Here is an 18,786-nt window from a genome sequence, read left to right as displayed (position 1 = left end):
CTAGGATTAAATTTTATATTTACGCCAGACGCGCGTTTCGTCTACGTGCATACAACTCATCAGTGACGCTCGAATCAAAAAATGTTTAAAACAATTAAGAAGTTTTTTGAAGGAATTTTCACATTATATACATATTTTAGTTTTGATAGTTTGAATTGTTCTACCTTTGTCATTTCGGGGTCTTTTATAGCTAACTATAAGGTATTGGTTTTCAACGGGCTCATTCTTAAAGGCCATACGGTGACCTAAATAAATTGTCAACTCCTATGGCACCTGATTTACACTTAATCTTCTTTGACATTTGTTTTTACTGACCGTTTCCAAGCGGATTATTTTGGGGGGTTTTCGGCTAAATTCAAGCTTTGTTTTGTGGCGTTCTGTGAAGATAAATAAATCATCTACGTTATACGAAAATATGAAATTTGCACACAGGAGATTGACTGGTTTAAGTTATTTTTTGGGGATGTTTAAGGTCACATTCAAAACGAAACCATGGCTTACACCAATTTACATATTGGATGTGAATGATTGATTTATTTATTATATAAATTATTATTTATTATATAAATAAGCATAATGTAATCAGATAAGTGAATAGTTTGCGTCTTTATTTTGTACAAGGCCAACTCTTTTGGCTGGGATTGATGGTAATTGAGACTGCTTGATATGTGCATGCGGAATTCTAGAGTCCTCAGTATCAGACAGGCTTTCATCGGAGCAGGATCTGCATGGAAAATCTCTTGGTGTCAGTTCTTTCTTGTCAACATTCTTTACTCGGCTGAGACGCAAGTTTTTCTTCAACGCTGACCATTTCTGTGATTCAAAATTCTTCTTCCCTGTAAAAAAAAAAAGACTAAAATTGAGAATGGAAATGGGGAATATGTCAAAGAGTCAACAACCCGACCAAAGAGCAGACAAAAGCCGAAGGCCGCCAATCGGGTTTTCAACGCAGCGAGATAATGCCGCGCCAGGTGCATGGTGTTCAACTGTGACATCGATAATTATTTTTGAATAAAGGGAAAACACTGATTTGGGTATACGTTAGGTAATGAGACAGCAACTGATCGAATAAAATAATCAAAAAGATCTATATTTTTTAGTTTTATAAATTAAAGTCCGACTTGGATATAGAGTAAGTTGCCTCATTGGCACTCATATCACATCTTCCTATTTCTAATTGGTTATTATATAAGCCAAATGACAAGCTAAATTGGTCTTGTAAGATACGAGATATATTATGTAAATATGGTTTCAGTGATGTTTGGTTTTCACAGAGAGTTAGAAACAGTGATTTATTTTTGAGTGATAGATAATTATATATCTGAAGGTTTATCATATTTTGAAAATTCGTCGAAATGTACTTTGTATCAGTATTTACATGATGGCCACACTATGCAATTTTACCTTAGTCGTCCATTAAACAGTTTGTATAGATCTTATATTACTAGATATAGAATAAATGCTCATGCACTATGTATAGAAACAGGTAGATACTATAATATAGCCAGAAATAAACGTTTGTGTAGCATGTGTAATAAAAATGCTATTGAAGATGAGTATCATTTTATTTTAGAATGTGATAAATATAACGACATCAGATGTAAATATTTAAAGAGTTATTATTATGAGAAACCATCTACTTTTAAATTAGTACAACTGTTATCTGTAAGAAATGTCAAAGAGCTAAACAACCTAGGAAAATATTTATTTTCTGCAGAAAAGCACGTATTGGTTAATTATTCAAATGTTTATTTTTAGTTTAATATGTCTATATGTCATACTCTGCTTAATTCTTTCATTGATTTGTATAATTTGTGTATAAATGTTATATTATGCTGTATATTATCTATTGGATATTTATATTGTGTAAATCCAATTAGCTGTATTTGCTTACGGAAATAAAGTATTATTATTATATAGACTGAGTAGCCATTATATTCAAAGATAAACAATAGATAAAAGAATACAAAGATGAGGGACCCCGATCCATATCGTATACCCCAAAAAAATGTAAATAAGTCTGATCACTGGGTCGGATGTCAGAGTTTACACATACATAGGTTCCTACAAAACGCCTGATCATACCTTGTCCTTTGTCAGACAGGTCGAATCTATGATATAACATTTTTCCTTTTCCAGAGTAATAGAAAAAGTAACTTTTCATAAGGTGTTTATTTACAGTTAGCAATTTCAATTTACTTTTTTAAATTTTTTGTGAGTGCTATTTTTTTAGGGGGCGATAGTATGTTACTTCTTATAGCCTATTATCGTTCATATCTTGCCTTTTATTGACCATATACTTTCAAAATTATGTAGATATAGGAAGATGTGGTATTGTCAACTTATATTTGTTCCACCTGACGTAATGGAAACTTTGTTATAAACATAATCATAATATCTATGCCTGCCAAGTTGGAAATGACATTCTTTACCATTTATTCCGTTAGGAACATTTGCTGTAATATTTATTTCTGTGGAAATAATATTCCAGAATATATTTTCCTTTTGGAATTTATGACTCGGATCGAGTGCCTATGAGACAACTCTCCATCCAAATAACAATTTAAAAAAGTAAACCATTATATGTCAATGTACGGCCTTCAAGATGAAGTATATATATGTGGCATTTTTAGCCATCTTTATAATGAAGTGGCTAGCATAGCAGGGATTTTTAAAAATTTTGTTTACATTAACATATGAGATTATTAATAACATGTATTTATATAATGTTTTCAGAAAAGTCCGTTTTTTTTTGTGGTGGATGATCAGTATGTAAAAAAGTTAAGCATTCTCGAGTTTATCAGTACATTTAAAAATATACCAAACAATAATTACGAATTCTTATAAGAGAGAGACAAACTTGCCTTTCTTTGACCCCTTAGACACATTACTGATCTCTGTGATTAACGATGACAGGGTAGAGTCTTTTGTTATCTTCTGAAGAGGATTTATCGGCAAAGGCTTTGCTGGCAGACGATAGGAATTCGACATTTGGTCCGATACTAGTCCATACAATTTGGGCATATCTCCGATAATATTTGTAGTTAGTTCCTTTTCGGTTAAAGGACAAGAAAATGTGTCGAATTCGTCTTCAGATGCATTTACGACCGTGCTTGACGTTGGGCTTATTGCCAGAATTGATGATGGAATGTGTCCAGTCTTCGGGTAATTTCCCATGAATGATTTTAGTTGGAAATCAAAACCACCATTGTCACAAGATGAAGAATCTGACGGGAACGAGTCCAAAGAAGAATCATCATCTGATTCTGAAGAGTACTGAATCTTTACTCGACTACGACTCGCACGATTTTCCCTATACCGTATTTTATTTTTCGTTTCAGGTTCCAATATCGCAGGAAATTTGGGATTTTTATATACAGCCTTCCCTCTGTCGCTTAAACTATGAACAGCCCATTTTTCAGCACTTTCAAAATCCTTTGGGTATTTCATATTGACTCCGACCTTAGCTCTTCCATTGTGTTTTAAAATACTTGCACATACGTCATATCCCAAACGAACTGCATGCATGAGGGGCGAATATCCCATATAGTCCGGAACGTCTACACTCATGTCATATTTTGTTAGGGCTATCACCATTAATCTAACAGTTGCAGCGTTACCCGACGACACTGCATGGTAAAGTGGGGTATTCCCATTGACATCTGTATAATTCAAATCTAGGTCAAGATCTGCATTTTCCAAAAGGAGGTCCACATCTTTATCTCGACCGTAAATACAAGCCCAGGAGAGTGCATTTCGTCCTACAATATCGGCTTTGCTCACGGTGGTCCCTTTTCGCAGTAACATTTTCAAAATTTGTAATCTACTTCCTTCATTTTCTACAAAAATTGCTCTTATTAATGACGTTTGTCCACAGTCGTCAGTCTCGTCTGCTGAACAACCAGAATCTAGTAGCAGACGAACTTGTCTAGGGCGTCCGGCAGATATTGCTTTTAACAAAGCCAGGCCAGCCATTTTAAAACGAAAATCTGCAGTTCAGTTTTACGTTTACACCACACAACAAATCGACATCGTATTAAATTCAACTTTCTCAAAATGAAATGAATTTTATTAATTAAAAAAGTTTTTTTTCTGTGTTTCACAGGTCTTGGTTTATAAGAGGGAGGAATGACAAACAAAAATCAAATGCCAAAAAAACTTGATATGACATTTAATTACATCTGACAGTTGTTAAAAACTGTCAAAAACTTTAATTAACTCGACTGAATTATTTTATTTTAGCTGTAAACTGTTATCATAACGGTGCAGCAAACAAAACAATTGAACTACATGTATACTTTAACATGTTATTTTTGTTATAAAAAAAGGTATGAGTCAAACAAACATTTAACCTTTGCCAACAACCGAAAAAACGAAAATATTACGTCAGATATGTAATGAATTCATGGTTTGTCCTGTTTTTTTCTGTCTCACCCAAATATTTATAATAGAAAAAAATAATTATTTACAAATAATAGCTATGGAGACATGCACATTTAATTCTCACTGTATTATCCCTTTTTTTTTAAAGTACATACATCAGTTGAAAAGGTGGAATTTAGTTCGAAGTGATTTAAACCAAAAATAATATATATATCCCAAGGGGCACTCAATGCTCGAATATTTTGTTCTGATCCGAGTACACAGTTATTTCGCGCTCTCTTAATAATAATTTACAGTGTGTTTTTTACTACTTTTTGGAAAATTATATCAAAATTATAGAAAACTTTATCGGCTCTAACTCAAAATATGAACAACTTTTTGTTAAGGGAGTCTTGAAATCTTTTGACCAAGCGTTTTGTAAAGTCGTAAGACCGTATTATGAAATCATGTAATTGACGTTTTTCACAAATATCATAGTAATAGAAAAGTTTAAATGCTCGAAATTAGACAGCCGACATGATTATTTTATAACAATTGAACAGAATATCTAGCAAATGCATGTGCTATTTTTCAAAGAACGGATATTTTTGAATTTTGTTTTCAAATATGATGAGTAAGAAATATTTTCCCTGTGTTATGGTGCATCTTTTACAAAACTAATGCATATAATTATTCTTATTTCAAAAATATGAACTCAGCAATAATATTTTGAAAAACAAATAACTTCATTTTCCCCCAAAGTATTTTATTTATCAGGCAAACTTAATAAATTATTGATAAAAAAAATGTGACGGTAACCCATCATTATAGACTGACAGTACGCAATCATGCATGCCTTTACGGTACCATACAGCCTGTAAGTCGGTGGTCTATAGAGATTATGTTAATCCTTTTCATAAAGACAAATAAATGGGTACAAAGAAATAAGATATTGGAAAAACTCGATTGGTGAACAATTGAAATGAAAACTTCCATTAACATTCCTACATTCAAATGTTCTATTGTTTTGTTGTTACCTTTCTTTCTTAATACTTAATCGAATTGGAAAAAGAAGGAATCATGAAACAAAGTCACTCTTACGAATTTCAAAGCCTGATTAACAAACAAAGAAACTGCACTTTTGCTGCTGTTATTCGTCAGTTTGTGCGTATGCCTTAATTGCTGTAAGACCAATGTTCTAGGTAAAAGGGAGGATAGGGCGCTTGTTTAGTGTCGTGTATGTCCCAATTCAGTAGCCCTGTAATTGTCTATGGTTCATATTTTTTCTCATAAATTGTATTCAATTACAGATAAGATCGTTTGATTTCTCGTTTAAATTGTTTCACATTTGTCATGTCGGGGCTATTATATGCAACGACCTGACCGTGGCTTCGAGACGGTTTTCTGATTGTTGAAGGCCATATGGTAACCTATAATTGTTTATATCTTCTTAACACAGTTGTTATAGTAGTCTCAGGTTAATGGCATGACATTCAGCAAATTCAAGAATGATTTTAGATCAATCTAAATAAATACGATGATACATTTGTGTAGACAAAGTTACAGGTATATTCTTTTATATTCCCCCCCCCCCCCTATTTTCATGATCATTGTTGAACACAATTTTTATGTGTGTTAAATTCAATATCCCATTATCTTGATAAAATTTTATAAACAACTGACAGTTGTAAGTTAATATAAATGTAAATCAAGAAAATTGTTCAGGCTGTTTTCGGTGTTATTTTCTGAAGTTTTGTTCCGTTTTTTATGTGTTAGGCTACATTTATTAGAGACAACCACACGTATTTTAATTTTCTGAAACATGATTATTTTATAAAAATCGTAGTTTGAAACTTTCCCCTAATTTTCCGCGGGAAATTCACACATGGATTGATCAGAGGATGAAGTTCTTCTTCTTCTTCTTCTTCTTCCAATTACAGTTCATACCACCATCTGGTGTATTATCGAACTGATGCGTGGTGCAGACAAACCAATATTTACAGTGCAGTTAAAAAATAGTATGTACAGTTAAAAATTTCGCACAGTCCTTAATACATCTTGGTCTTCTGCAACTCACACTTGAATGTGTCAATTGAGTTGCAGGCTACAGTAGTTGGTGGTAGACTGTTCCATAATCTGATGGCGTCTGGGAAGAACGAGTACTGGTAAAGCTGCGTTCTTGCGAATGGAACAAGGAATCGTTGGTTGTGTCCTCTTAATGTTGCTGCTGTTGGGATTAAGCAGGATGTTGGTATTGCAACCAAGTGGTTAACTATGCGGTACATCATTATAACTTTATTCGTTGCTCTACGCTCTTGTAGGGTTGGCCATTGCAATTGGTGTAATAGGTTTGTTACGCTAGTGGTTCGGTGGTAGTCACCAGTAACAAATCTTGCTGCCCTACGTTGTACCATTTCCAGGTTGTGGATGTTGTTTGCTGTGTGTGGATCCCAAATGATGCTTGCATACTCCATCTGTGGTCTCACAAGGGTCTTGTAGCAGAGTTCCTTGGTCTTTCGTGGGCATTGTGATATATTTCTCTGTAGAAAAGCCCTGGTGTTGTTGGCTTTTCTTACTACTTGGTCTATGTGAGTAGTCCAGTTTAGTTTGTGGTGGATGTTGGCCCCCAGATATTTTGCACATTCTACTTCCTCTAATATGTGACCATGGATGATATATGGCTGTCTAATTGGTTTCCTCTTGTTGGTAATGTGAATGACTTGGCACTTTTTGGGATGAAATTCCATGAGCCAATCATTCTCCCATTCTTGTAGGGTTTCCAGATCTTGTTGAAGTAGTTCTGCATCTTTGGTGTTTTTTATTTCCCTGTACAATACGCAGTCATCGGCAAAGAGTCTAACTGATGATTTGTTGACTGTGTAATCTGGTAGGTCGTTAATGTATAGTAGAAAAAGGATGGGTCCCAGGACACTGCCCTGAGGAACTCCTGATTGGACAGGTGCAGTATTGGATTTACCGTTTTCGAGAACGACGTGTTGTGTTCTTTCGTTGAGAAAGTCTTCAATCCAGCTATGTAGACTACCCCGTAATCCGTAGTGATGTAGCTTATGCATAAGTCGCTTATGAGGAACCTTCCTCGCTGCAAATGTTTGCACCTGTCCTAAGTCAGGAATCTGATGTACAGTAGTTGTCGTTTGTTTATGTAATATATACGTGTTTCTCGTTTCTCGTTTTGTTTATATAGATTAGACCGTTGGTTTTCCCGTTTGAATGGTTTTACACTAGTAATTTTGGGGCCCTTTATAGCTTGTTGTTCGGTGTGAGCCAAGGCTCCGTGTTGAAGGCCGTACTTTAACCTATAATGGTTTAATTTTTAAATTGTTATTTGGATGGAGAGTTGTTTCATTGGCACTCACACCACATCTTCCTATATCTACTTGTTGTGACTATACCGCTGGAGGCCAAACATTTTGAATATTTATCCAGGTAAAACAAATACCTATACCACACTGGTGACCAAGTCCCGATAAAAGGCCTGTAACAACAGACTTTCTCATAAGCACGCCTCTGTTAATAATAATGAGCTTTTACGATAGAAATTCGGGAGAGGGAGCAAAAGGGGATAAATCAATTTTACCTATTGAACTTAAAAGTATATAAATGTCGTATTTTACTTAAGTATATAATAAAATTGTTCAGCAATTGTCGATTTATCGGGGTATGCCTCATAGATTTCTCTGAAGGAAACACTGCCCTCCCCCTTTTTTCCCAAAAATATATATATATTTAATTTTAAATTATTTTTGTGTTTTACAATACAATATGAATAAAAATATATTATACAAAATTCTAACATGACGTCCTTCAAACGCTTTGAGTACACACCCGTGGTAAAATATGAATATATTGCCAGTGCTGTTCCGATTGTACTCCCACGTCATATGCTTTTTTATGAATGAGATACCCGACGTCATAGAACAATGACGTTAGAATGTAAGCATTTTACGGGGAAATACACGCTTGTGAATCCGAAAATCATCACAAGGAAACATACACAAATGATGCTAGACATACATTTGACATATAAATAAATTGTCATTCAAATTCATCCAAAACTGTCTAAATACATTATTTTAAATAGTTTAAGCATGTCACTAATGCAGTTTGCTCCGTTCTTTTATGCTAGTTTATTAGTGCGTTTATTTATTGGAACGGCAAATATTTGCCTACACCTAGTCCAAATAATTATGACGTCTTGAAAGGCTATTATATTTTTTTTCTTTGACGCCTTACATCGACGTCATAATGCTGAAGCAGCGATTTTCGGTTGGACTTTGAGAGCATATTTTGCTCTCAACTTTGAGACCCAATTTAGCCATCAAATTTTCATTGAAGGCTAAAACAAAATGCATATATAAAAATTCTTACCTTTTATGTGTTTGTTTGTGCAAAATATTTCCAATTAATCCCTACAGAAATAATAATATAAGGAACAATTCCATCCGAGGCGGGAACATGTCGACTGCATTTTTGAAAACGTTTGTCTAATTTCCTTTAAGGAGATTATAAAATAATTTTTACACCGAACTCGGTAAAACCCGAATTTCCGGAACCATTGTTTTACATTATCTGGAAATTCAGGTCAGTAAAAATGTACCGAGTTTGGTTCAAAAATATATTTTATACACCTAAAATGAAGCATCTTTAGGAGAAATCAGCTAAACATTTTAATAAAGCAGCAAATTCCTTCTCCAGTGATCGGGAAGGACGTGCGCCCTGCACCTAGAGCGCATATTTACCAGAAAAGGCGCATAGAGTGATAAATGTAAGCGCCCACGTGGCGCACGATATTTTTTCACATTGTCTCGAAACGTTTAGATATCGTCAAATAGATTTCCGATCGTGTTCCGTGCCCATGTGTGTGTACACAACTGTATGATGTTCCTCCAATCATAGGAGCACCAATATATTTAAGGACGTCTCAGGTGTTTCCCTATGTTAATAGAACCATGCGGTTTAACGTCTCGGGTGTTTTCGTATGGTAATAATAGAACAATGCGGTTAAACTGATAACCCAAAAAACGTAATTAACCATCATTCATGATATATTTTTTTTTATAAACAACTTTACATTTGTGAAATTTGGCTATTACAGACGAAATTTAACTCTAATAATAATCTTTTAATTTAGTTTAGCTTGCTATTATTTCGATTGAAAACCCCTGAAGCCTTTTTATGAATATAGTTTTTGTCTCCATAAAAGACGCTTAACTGTCCTTGTCATTTTTTGGTCTTTGGCTCGTTTTGACATTTTGTAAACATGACTTCAGCGAATTATTGTTTTGTTCTATCAATTAATGGTACTCTACTGTTATTCTTGTCATCGTGATGAAGTAATTATAATAATACAAGAAGTGCAGAGGACGTTCCTGAAATGTCCTCTAATACGCAACGTCTGGAATGAGTATGGTATCGACGAAGACCCAAATTTTATGTTAAAAAAACATGAACATGAACAAGCCAAGGCAACAGTAACAGTTTAAACATTGTAAATAAAGGTTATCTTTAATTCTGTCTGTTTTGGAAGAAGTTATTGTATATTCATTGAAATTACAGAATCACAGGAACAATATCCATGATATTATTTAAAATCATTAAGGTAAGTAGCAACACCTCTTTTCCAAAACATGAAAAAATAATGATACTTTTAATTTTTTTACAGAAGTCAATTCAAATGGCCCACTCATTTTACAACATGGCCCATTATTTTTTAAAATGGCCCATTGAATTTATTTTTGAGGGGCCCTAGGCCCATAGTGAAAAAAACCTTCCAGATCACTCTCAAAGTCCAACTGAATATATGAGTTTGGCGTTATGACGTCCATGTAAGGTGTCAAAGTAAAAAAATATGATAGCCTTTCAAGACGTCATAATTATTTGGACTAGCCTACACCTAGAGCGCTTCGATCCAAAAGAATTGCCGTATGTGTCCTATCAGAATCGAAATAATTCATGGGGGCTTGAATATATCTAGATTTTACCACGGGTTGTCCCTTTATGCTGATATTTTACTCCTCGCTATCGCTCAGGGGTAAAATATTTGTCATAAAGGGCCAACCCGTGGTAAAATCACAATATACTCAAGCCCCCATTAATTTTTCTTAATTTGTATTTGCTATTTACTATCCATAGTGGTCACAGATATACAGTGATCTGGAAGTTTTTTTTTCACTATATGGGCCCAGGTCCCCTCAAAAATAAATTCAATGGGCCATTTTAAAAAATAATGGGCCATGTTGTCAAATGAGTGGGCCATTTCGAATTGACTTCTGTGAAAAATAAAAGTATCAGTATATTTTGGCAAAGAGGTACTTACTTTTACATTAATAAAATCATGGATATTGTTCCTGTGATTTTGTTATTTCAATTTCAGTGAATATACAATAACTTCTTCCATCCCCAACAATATTTAAGTTAACCTTTATTTACAATGTTTAAACTGGTACTGTTGCCTTATTCATGTTCATGTCGGTTTTTCTTACATTAAATTTGGGTCTTCGTCGATACCATACTTATTCCAGACGTTCCGTATCAGAGGACATTTCAGGCAGTTCCTCTGCACTTCTTGTATTATTATAACTTCATCACGGTGACAAGAATAACAGTATAGAGTACTATTAATTCATAAAACAAAACAACAAATCGCTGAAGAAGTCATGTTTACAAAATGTCAAAATGAGCCAAAGACCAAAAAATGACAAGGACAGTTAAGCGTCTTTTATGGAGACAAAAACTATATTCCTAAAAAGTCTTTGGGGTTCTTCAATCGAAATAATAGCAAGCTAAACTGAATGAGATTATTATAAGGGTTAAATCTCGTCTGTACTAGCCAAATTTCACAAATTTAAAGTTGTTTATAAAAAAAAAATATATCATGTGAATGATGGTAAGTTACGTTTTTCTGGTTATCAGTTAGACCGCATGGTTTTATAATTACAATAGGAAAACACCGGGACATGAAATCGCATGGTTCTATTATCATAGGAAAACACCTGAGACGTCCCTCAAATATATAGGTGCTCCTAGTATTGGAGGAACTTTACACAGTTGTGTACACACACATGGCGGCATGGAACACGATCGGAAATTCATTTGACGATATCTAAATGTTTCGAAATGAAGTGAAAAGTATCGTGCGCCACGTGGGCGCTTACATTTGTCACTGTATGCACCATTTCTTGTCAATATGTGCTATAGGCGCAGGGTGCACGTCCTTCCCGATCACTGATATATTATATTGTAAAGGTTCTTGTATTTGTCAGGAAATCGTGGTACTGCATTATCACCTGTTTTCCTTTGTGAACACATGTGAATTCTAGGCCGAATCCTAATTCTAATTCATTAAAGATTTAATTTCTTTATGCCAGAGGGCATAACTCATTTCAGCAAAAATTCCTCGTTTTAATTTAAATTGCCATTTACTCATGGTGTAATATTTGATCCTTAATTGACGGATGTTAATCTGGTTCCCTGCATTAAAATAAAGAAAATAAAACTTCTTTCATCATGTGAAAAGAAATATTTTATGAAACACATATATTTGAATTTTAAACTTTTAATTAGTAGTAATATAAATTTGAAAAGAAGATGTGGTATGATTACCAACTGATACAACTTTACACAAGAGACCAATTGGCACAGAAATTCACAGCTATACATGTAGGTCACAATACGTTCTTCAAAAATGAACAAAGCACATATAATGTTATAAGGCAACCATATATTGCACCTCTTTTGATTAATGAATTTGTTTACTTTTACTTTTTATTTATTTATTTGTAAACTGTAAATTCAGAAATTATTGCGTGCATTTATTTTTGCGATTTTGTCATTTTAGACTTGAATGCGATTTTAATTTTTATGATTTTGAGAAAAATCCTGTTAAATTCATATAAAATATTTCAAAATGCGAGTTTAAATTATTGCGTTTACAACTCAGTCGCATTTTTCGCAATAATAAAAACCTCGCATTAATTTCTGAATTTACAGTATACAGAAATATAGGAGAGAAATCTGAAGGATTTTTAGCTTAAAGTGCATCTGAACCATTCAACAGTTGATTGTCCTACATTTAGGACAGACATAGAAACAGGTGTACAGTTGACACAAAGCTGTAAAAGTGCATGCTGAAATCTACATCTTTACACTAAAATAGACTAATCCTCAGCATGTGTAGTGTCTGCAAAGCATGAGTTTGTTTTTGGAGTAAAAATTGTCAGGTGATTATGAAATGTACAACCAGCCTGACCAATGATATGTCTCAACAGAGTTGATTGACAGATGCCAGTGAAAAAGGGTGAAGAGATTGAAACTATATGTTTCACAACAGAGAAGACACTTTAAAAAGAAACTTGTTCAAGAACATGCAAAATTGTAAGTTTTGAAATATGAAGAGTTTATACCAACTTCTGTTTATTAGTATTTTTATACGACCGCAAATTTTGAAAAAATTTTCGTCGTATATTGCTATCACGTTGGCGTCGTCGTCGTCGTCGTCGTCGTCGTCGTCGTCGTCGTCGTCGTCCGAATACTTTTAGTTTTCGCACTCTAACTTTAGTAAAAGTGAATAGAAATCTATGAAATTTTAACACAAGGTTTATGACCATAAAAGGAAGGCTGGTATTGATTTTGGGAGTTTTGGTCCCAACATTTTAGGAATTAGGGGCCAAAAAGGGCCCAAATAAGCATTTTCTTGGTTTTCGCACTATAACTTTAGTTTAAGTTAATAGAAATCTATGAAATTTTGACACAAGCTTTATGACCACAAAAGAAAGGTTGGGATTGATTTTGGGAGTTTTGGTTACAACAGTTTAGGAATTAGGGGCCAAAAAAGGGCCCAAATAAGCATTATTCTTGGTTTTCGCACAATAACTTTAGTTAAAGTAAATAGAAATCAATGAAATTTAAACACAATGTTTATGACCACAAAAGGAAGGTTGATATTGATTTTGGGAGTTTCGGTCCCAACAGTTTAGGAATTAGGGGCCAAAAAGGGACCCAAATAAGCATTTTTCTTGGTTTTCCCACCATAGCGTTAGTATAAGTAAATAGAAATCCATGAAATTTAAACACAAGGTTTATGACTATAAAAGGAAGGTTGGTATTGATTTTGGGAGTTTTGGTCCCAATAGTTAAGGAAAAAGGGGCCCAAAGGGTCCAAAATTAAACTTTGTTTGATTTCATCAAAATTGAATAATTGGGGTTCTTTAATATGCCGAATCTAACTGTGTATGTAGATTCTTAATTTTTGGTCCCGTTTTCAAATTGGTCTACATTAAGGTCCAAAGGGTCCAAAATTAAACTTAGTTTGATTTTAACAAAAATTAAAATCTTGGGGTTCTTTGATATGCTGAATCTAAAAATGTACTTAGATTTTTGATTATTGGCCCAGTTTTCAAGTTGGCCCAAATCGAGGTCCAAAATTAAACATTGTTTGATTTCATCAAAAATTGAATAATTGGGGTTCTTTGATATGCCAAATCTAACTGTGTATGTAGATTCTTAATTTTTGGTCCAGTTTTAAAATTGGTCTAAATTAAAGTGCAAAGGGTCCAAAATTAAACTAAGTTTGATTTTAACAAAAATTAAATTCTTGGGCCTCTTTGATATGCTGAATCTAAACATGTACTTAGATTTTTGATTATGCGCCCAGTTTTCAAGTTGGTCCAAATCAGGATCTAAAATTATTATATTAAGTATAGTGCAATAGCAAGTCTTTTCAATTTCACAGTATTGTGCAATGGCAAGAAATATCTAATTTCACAATATTGTGAAATAGCAATTTTTTTTTTAATTAAGAGTTATCTTTCTTTGTCCAATATAGTAAGCAAGAAATATCTGCAAGAATTTTTTAAATTGGAGTTATCTTTCTTTGTCCAGAATCAACTTAAATCTTTGTTATATACAATATACAATGTATATTCACTTTTTACTACCAACTGATAAATTTAAATAATCTTTACCATTCAGTGATAACAAGCAGTTTTTTTACATCTTAATATTTTATGATGTATTTAAATGAGTAGTAATTGTTGCAAACTCCATTAGAATATTTTAATTGAAATTAGTTTTGGAATAAGGGAAAGGGGGATGTGATTAAAAAATTGGGTTCAATTTTTCTCATTTGAAATTTCATAAATAAAAAGAAAATTTCTTCAAACATATTTTTGAGAGGATTAATATTCAACAGCATAGTGAATTGCTCTAAGAGAAAACAAAAATTTTAAGTTCATTTGAATACATTCATTCTGTGTTAGAAACCTATGCTGTGTCAACTATTTAATCACAATCCAAATTTAGAGCGGAATCCAGCTTGAATGTTGTGTCCATACTTGCCCCAACTGTTCAGGGTTCAACCTCTGCGGTCGTATAAAGCTACGCCCTGCGGAGCATCTGGTTTTATATAAACTCGGGGTGAGTAAATCAAACTACAGAAAAACAAAATTACTTGTTTACTTAAAAAAATAAATAAAAGCAGATTTCACCCTGTGTCTACATTTAACCCCTGACAAAAGTTCTACATGTATAATAGCACATTTTGAAAAATTTGAAGCTCTTAAAGCTCATGGTACCCCAAACTCTCTGACTGACAAAATGTCAGACAACAAATCATTTGATCAGCCAGAACTTTTAAGAATTTTTGGTTCAATATATAGTTGAAAATTCATATTTCTCTTTTGGACAGACAAACCCTAAAACAGTTTGGCACAGACTGAAAGCTTTTGTCCCATTAAACTGTTAAAACAAGAACCAATATAAATCAATGTAACCTTAGGTTACAGATTTTGACTGCTTTGTAGACAAGGGGAGATAATTATGTTTAAGTTGTAGTATAAGCATTATCCTTATGATAAGTCTCATAATATTAAGCTTTTCTTTTTGTTCAGTTAAAGCCCTTTCCATAAAATTAGACTTTTGATGAAATACTTATTAATTAATGGATTTCTCATTTTTTAAAGTCAATTTTTTTCCATTTCTTTGGTACCAGTAAATTGTTTGAAGAGTGCTTGTTCTTAATGTGTGTGTAGATGATAGGAACCAGTAAATAAATTGTTTTACTGCCTTACCAGGACAAATATTTGTCATACTTTTAACAATCTGTTCTATATGATATGTCCTGAGTTATCTCTCTTAGCACTAGTTTTATAATGCATTCTATAGGAGTTATATCTCACATTGCAAGGTCCTTGGATCATAATTTCTGGTGATATAAAATACTGGATTTTCATGCTTTGCCAGCACCCGTCCTGCTGTCATTGTGTAACTATAGTCGCCATCACTTAAAATTGGCACCATGATTTTTATAGTAAGGAGAGATGTGACAGAAATACTTTAAATTCAGAGATCATTACAATGTTTTTATTATTGTGAAAAATGCAACAGGGTTTTAGGTGTAATACCACCAAATCATGGTACGCCACATCCGGTTGCATACGAAAGTAGGCCTAAAAAAATATTCCCTTGAATTTGACAGTTGTAGAAAATTAACCCTGCATTTCAATGCACTTAAATTTTTTCTGAGTCGTAAATATGTATGTTGGATGTCTGAATGCATCATTCTTTTTTGATTTGATCGTCGTATGAAATATTCTGGAACGTTAAGGTTACATAGTTACCAAAGTAAGTAACCAGTAAATACAAGTGTAAAAATTGGGTTGTTTACTTCCGGTGATGATTATTTTCTTATATGCAATGAAATGTTGTGTGAAATTTTCACTGTATCACTGGAAAGGATTAAACTTTACACATGCAAAGTATTTCTTTGGTTGAAATAAAGGTAAATACTGTACAATTTTTTTAAAAGTGTCAATTTAACAAAGACTAATAGGGAAAAATCAATGGTGGTATTACACCTATAATGGCAATGATTAAAACTCGCATCTTGAAATCTTCTATATGAATCAAACAGGATTTTTCTGACTTTCGCAAGGTTTAAAATTGCATTTAGTCTAGTTTGACGAAATTGCAATAATAAATGCACACAAAAATTTCTGAATTTACACTAACTTAAAAAAAATAATGTTAAAACAAGTTTGAGATACATATGATATCAAGTTTATTTAAGAATTGAATACTTCTTTTTGTAAATTCATTGGGTTGTAAAAGCGTTGACCGAAGTACATTTTGTATGAAGCGCAGAATCGCTTCATTCTAAAAATGTACGCACGGTCAACGCTTTTCAACCCTATGAAGTTACAAAAAGAAGCATTCAATACTTATAATTACATTTTTTAGCTATGATCATGGAAACCCAAATTTTATAATTTTTTTATTTTATTCACCTGTGCACTTTATTGTGGGACCACGTGCTATCATGAATGAAAAGTTTTACTGAGTAATGCAATTGCTTATGGAATAGTATGTGATGTGCAGTTAGCCAATCAGAATAAAGTATTATAATGAAACATACATCTAATGTAATTATATCAATCTTTGATATTGAGATCAATTTTCAACAAATTTTATCATCAAACCATATTTTTGTTGTGTACCTGCCTACAAGGGGTTGGATCAATTGTTATAATTGACCCATCCATTTCATCTGTCTGTCCTTCTATCCTCCTTTTTGTTCCATTTTAATTTCAGCACTCTGAATACCAATTGGCATGATGCAGACAGTTGAGACGAGGTGAAATATATTTGTATACTAAGAAGGTAATTGATAGTTAAGATTCTGTCCGTTGGTATTTTCAATCTGCATGTTTGTAATTACATATATATCAATTTTAATTACTATTTTGATATAGATAACAATATTGTCTAGATAATATCTAATTGTTTGTACTCCCAGTTAAATATAACTTCTCAAGCAACTCCTTGTTTGTCTTCTTCTGACTAGTTCTCTAACATCCTTCCATACACCAGTGGACCTCTTGATACTTGATGCTGAGGTTCAAGTCTTTATACTGCAGGAGAGATGTACAACGCCATTATGAAGGTCTTATGATTGTGTAGAGCTCTCCCATACACACCCTTAGTAAGTCCATGGTGGGTCCTTTTGAAGGTATTAATATATTTTACAGAGTTGTGCTTTTCTGTTAATTTTACATAACTAGTTTCATTATAGCTAAAAGGTTGAAACAGATATTTTATATAATTGAGAGTTATCTTCCATACACTGTTATATTTATTATGAAATATTCATGATTTGTTTAAATTTCAGGTGTGGGAATGATTTTGATATATGGTGTATCACACCTTGTACTAGAGATGACCAATTTGAGTTACTTTAACCTGGGCTAACAAGCACCCAAGATGGACATAGTCTAGCCATGAAAAACAAGAACTTGAGTAGTTATGGTAGTGGTAGACTGTAAATTAAATAATAACTTATCATGATCATTTTGCAATATTGAGAAATAGATATTAGAAGATGTGGTATGAGTGCCAATGAGACAACTCTCCATCCAAGTCGCAATTTATAAAAGTAAACCATTAAAGGTCAAAGTTTAGGGTATATAAATTAACTTATGGATAAAAGGAGTAATATGGGATAAATGTAAAAAAACAACAGAAAGACATAATTGTAGGTTTATCAGTAAAGTTATTTTCATCAGTTTAGGTTAAACATATTTATTTGTAGTGGATTGGGAAACAAGTTTTGCAACTACTATTAATCCCTTTCCACTTTGCGGGTGGGAGTGCTGCATTGTAGCGGCATTAGCCTTCTCTTTTTTTGAAATCTACAAGGGTGTCTTTTATGGCAAGAGATATGGCTCTCTCTTTAACACAGATCAGTCGGATCACTCAAGACCGTACTCGCAAATGGTGTCAAGGGACAGCCGAAAATGTCATTAGGGCTCCTCGTGTCTGGATGAAAAATATCTCTTAGACATTATATAACATCTCTTTATTTTTATATTCAGTTCAGAATTATCTAGTTTTAGAAGACAATGCAGATAAAAAATGTTGACTTAAATGAATTTTAGACTTATCTTTCTATAATGATTAATGATTGTATTTTAACAAAATTAAACTTTAGTTTGGTATAAAATCGTAACAACTTGTATATTTTCACATTGATATTGAGATGAGAGTGATAGATTATAAAATTATTGGAAGACAAATGAACTTAAATTGACTTACTCCTGTGATTTTTTTGATTTTATTAAATCTTTTTATGGCAGATATATTATAATGAGAAAAATGTACCTAGGATGAATCATGATACTAAGGCATACAGAATTGCTGTGTTATGAAAGGCTGATCTCCTGTGAGTGAATGACATGACAGACAGACAGTCAAAGATAAACAGAAACAGATATAATGGTTCCTGTTAAAAGAGGTAGGTTAAAGAAATTGTCAGATATTAACTCTAAATACTTGTGATAAATTCCCCAGATATTCATCATGCTACCTTGTGCATAAGTTATCCTGTTCAGTTGCTCAGTTATTTTTTGTAGT

The 18,786-nt window shown here is 33.2% G+C and overlaps 2 protein-coding genes and 1 long non-coding RNA gene across 3 annotated transcripts in view; 2 read left to right on the top strand and 1 right to left on the bottom strand.

Annotated features, from left to right (window-relative positions):
• Positions 1-577: 577 nt before the first annotated feature.
• Positions 578-4,047, bottom strand: LOC134724775 (inversin-like). Its single transcript, XM_063588020.1, has 2 exons — positions 2,865-4,047; positions 578-836 (listed from the first exon to the last, which is right to left on the bottom strand). The coding sequence occupies exons 1-2, from the start codon at positions 3,973-3,975 to the stop codon at positions 583-585; spliced, it is 1,365 nt and encodes a 454-aa protein (XP_063444090.1). The 5' UTR covers positions 3,976-4,047; the 3' UTR covers positions 578-582.
• A 3,715-nt stretch (positions 4,048-7,762) lies between these two features.
• LOC134724774 (uncharacterized) lies at positions 7,763-17,047 on the top strand. Its single transcript, XR_010108485.1, has 3 exons — positions 7,763-7,809; positions 12,380-12,756; positions 16,969-17,047. It is a non-coding gene; the product is annotated as an uncharacterized LOC134724774 (long non-coding RNA).
• Positions 17,048-18,613: 1,566 nt separating this feature from the next.
• LOC134724773 (ankyrin repeat and fibronectin type-III domain-containing protein 1-like) overlaps positions 18,614-18,786 on the top strand; it is a 196,959-nt gene continuing 196,786 nt past the window's right edge. The window contains exon 1 of the mRNA XM_063588012.1: positions 18,614-18,667. The gene's annotated coding sequence lies outside the window, so the exon portion shown is untranslated. The remainder of the gene's footprint in view (positions 18,668-18,786) is intronic.

This window comes from Mytilus trossulus, chromosome 7, assembly GCF_036588685.1.
Source record: "Mytilus trossulus isolate FHL-02 chromosome 7, PNRI_Mtr1.1.1.hap1, whole genome shotgun sequence".
Lineage (NCBI taxonomy): Eukaryota > Metazoa > Mollusca > Bivalvia > Mytilida > Mytilidae > Mytilus > Mytilus trossulus.
This window is presented reverse-complemented; position numbering and strand designations above follow the sequence as displayed.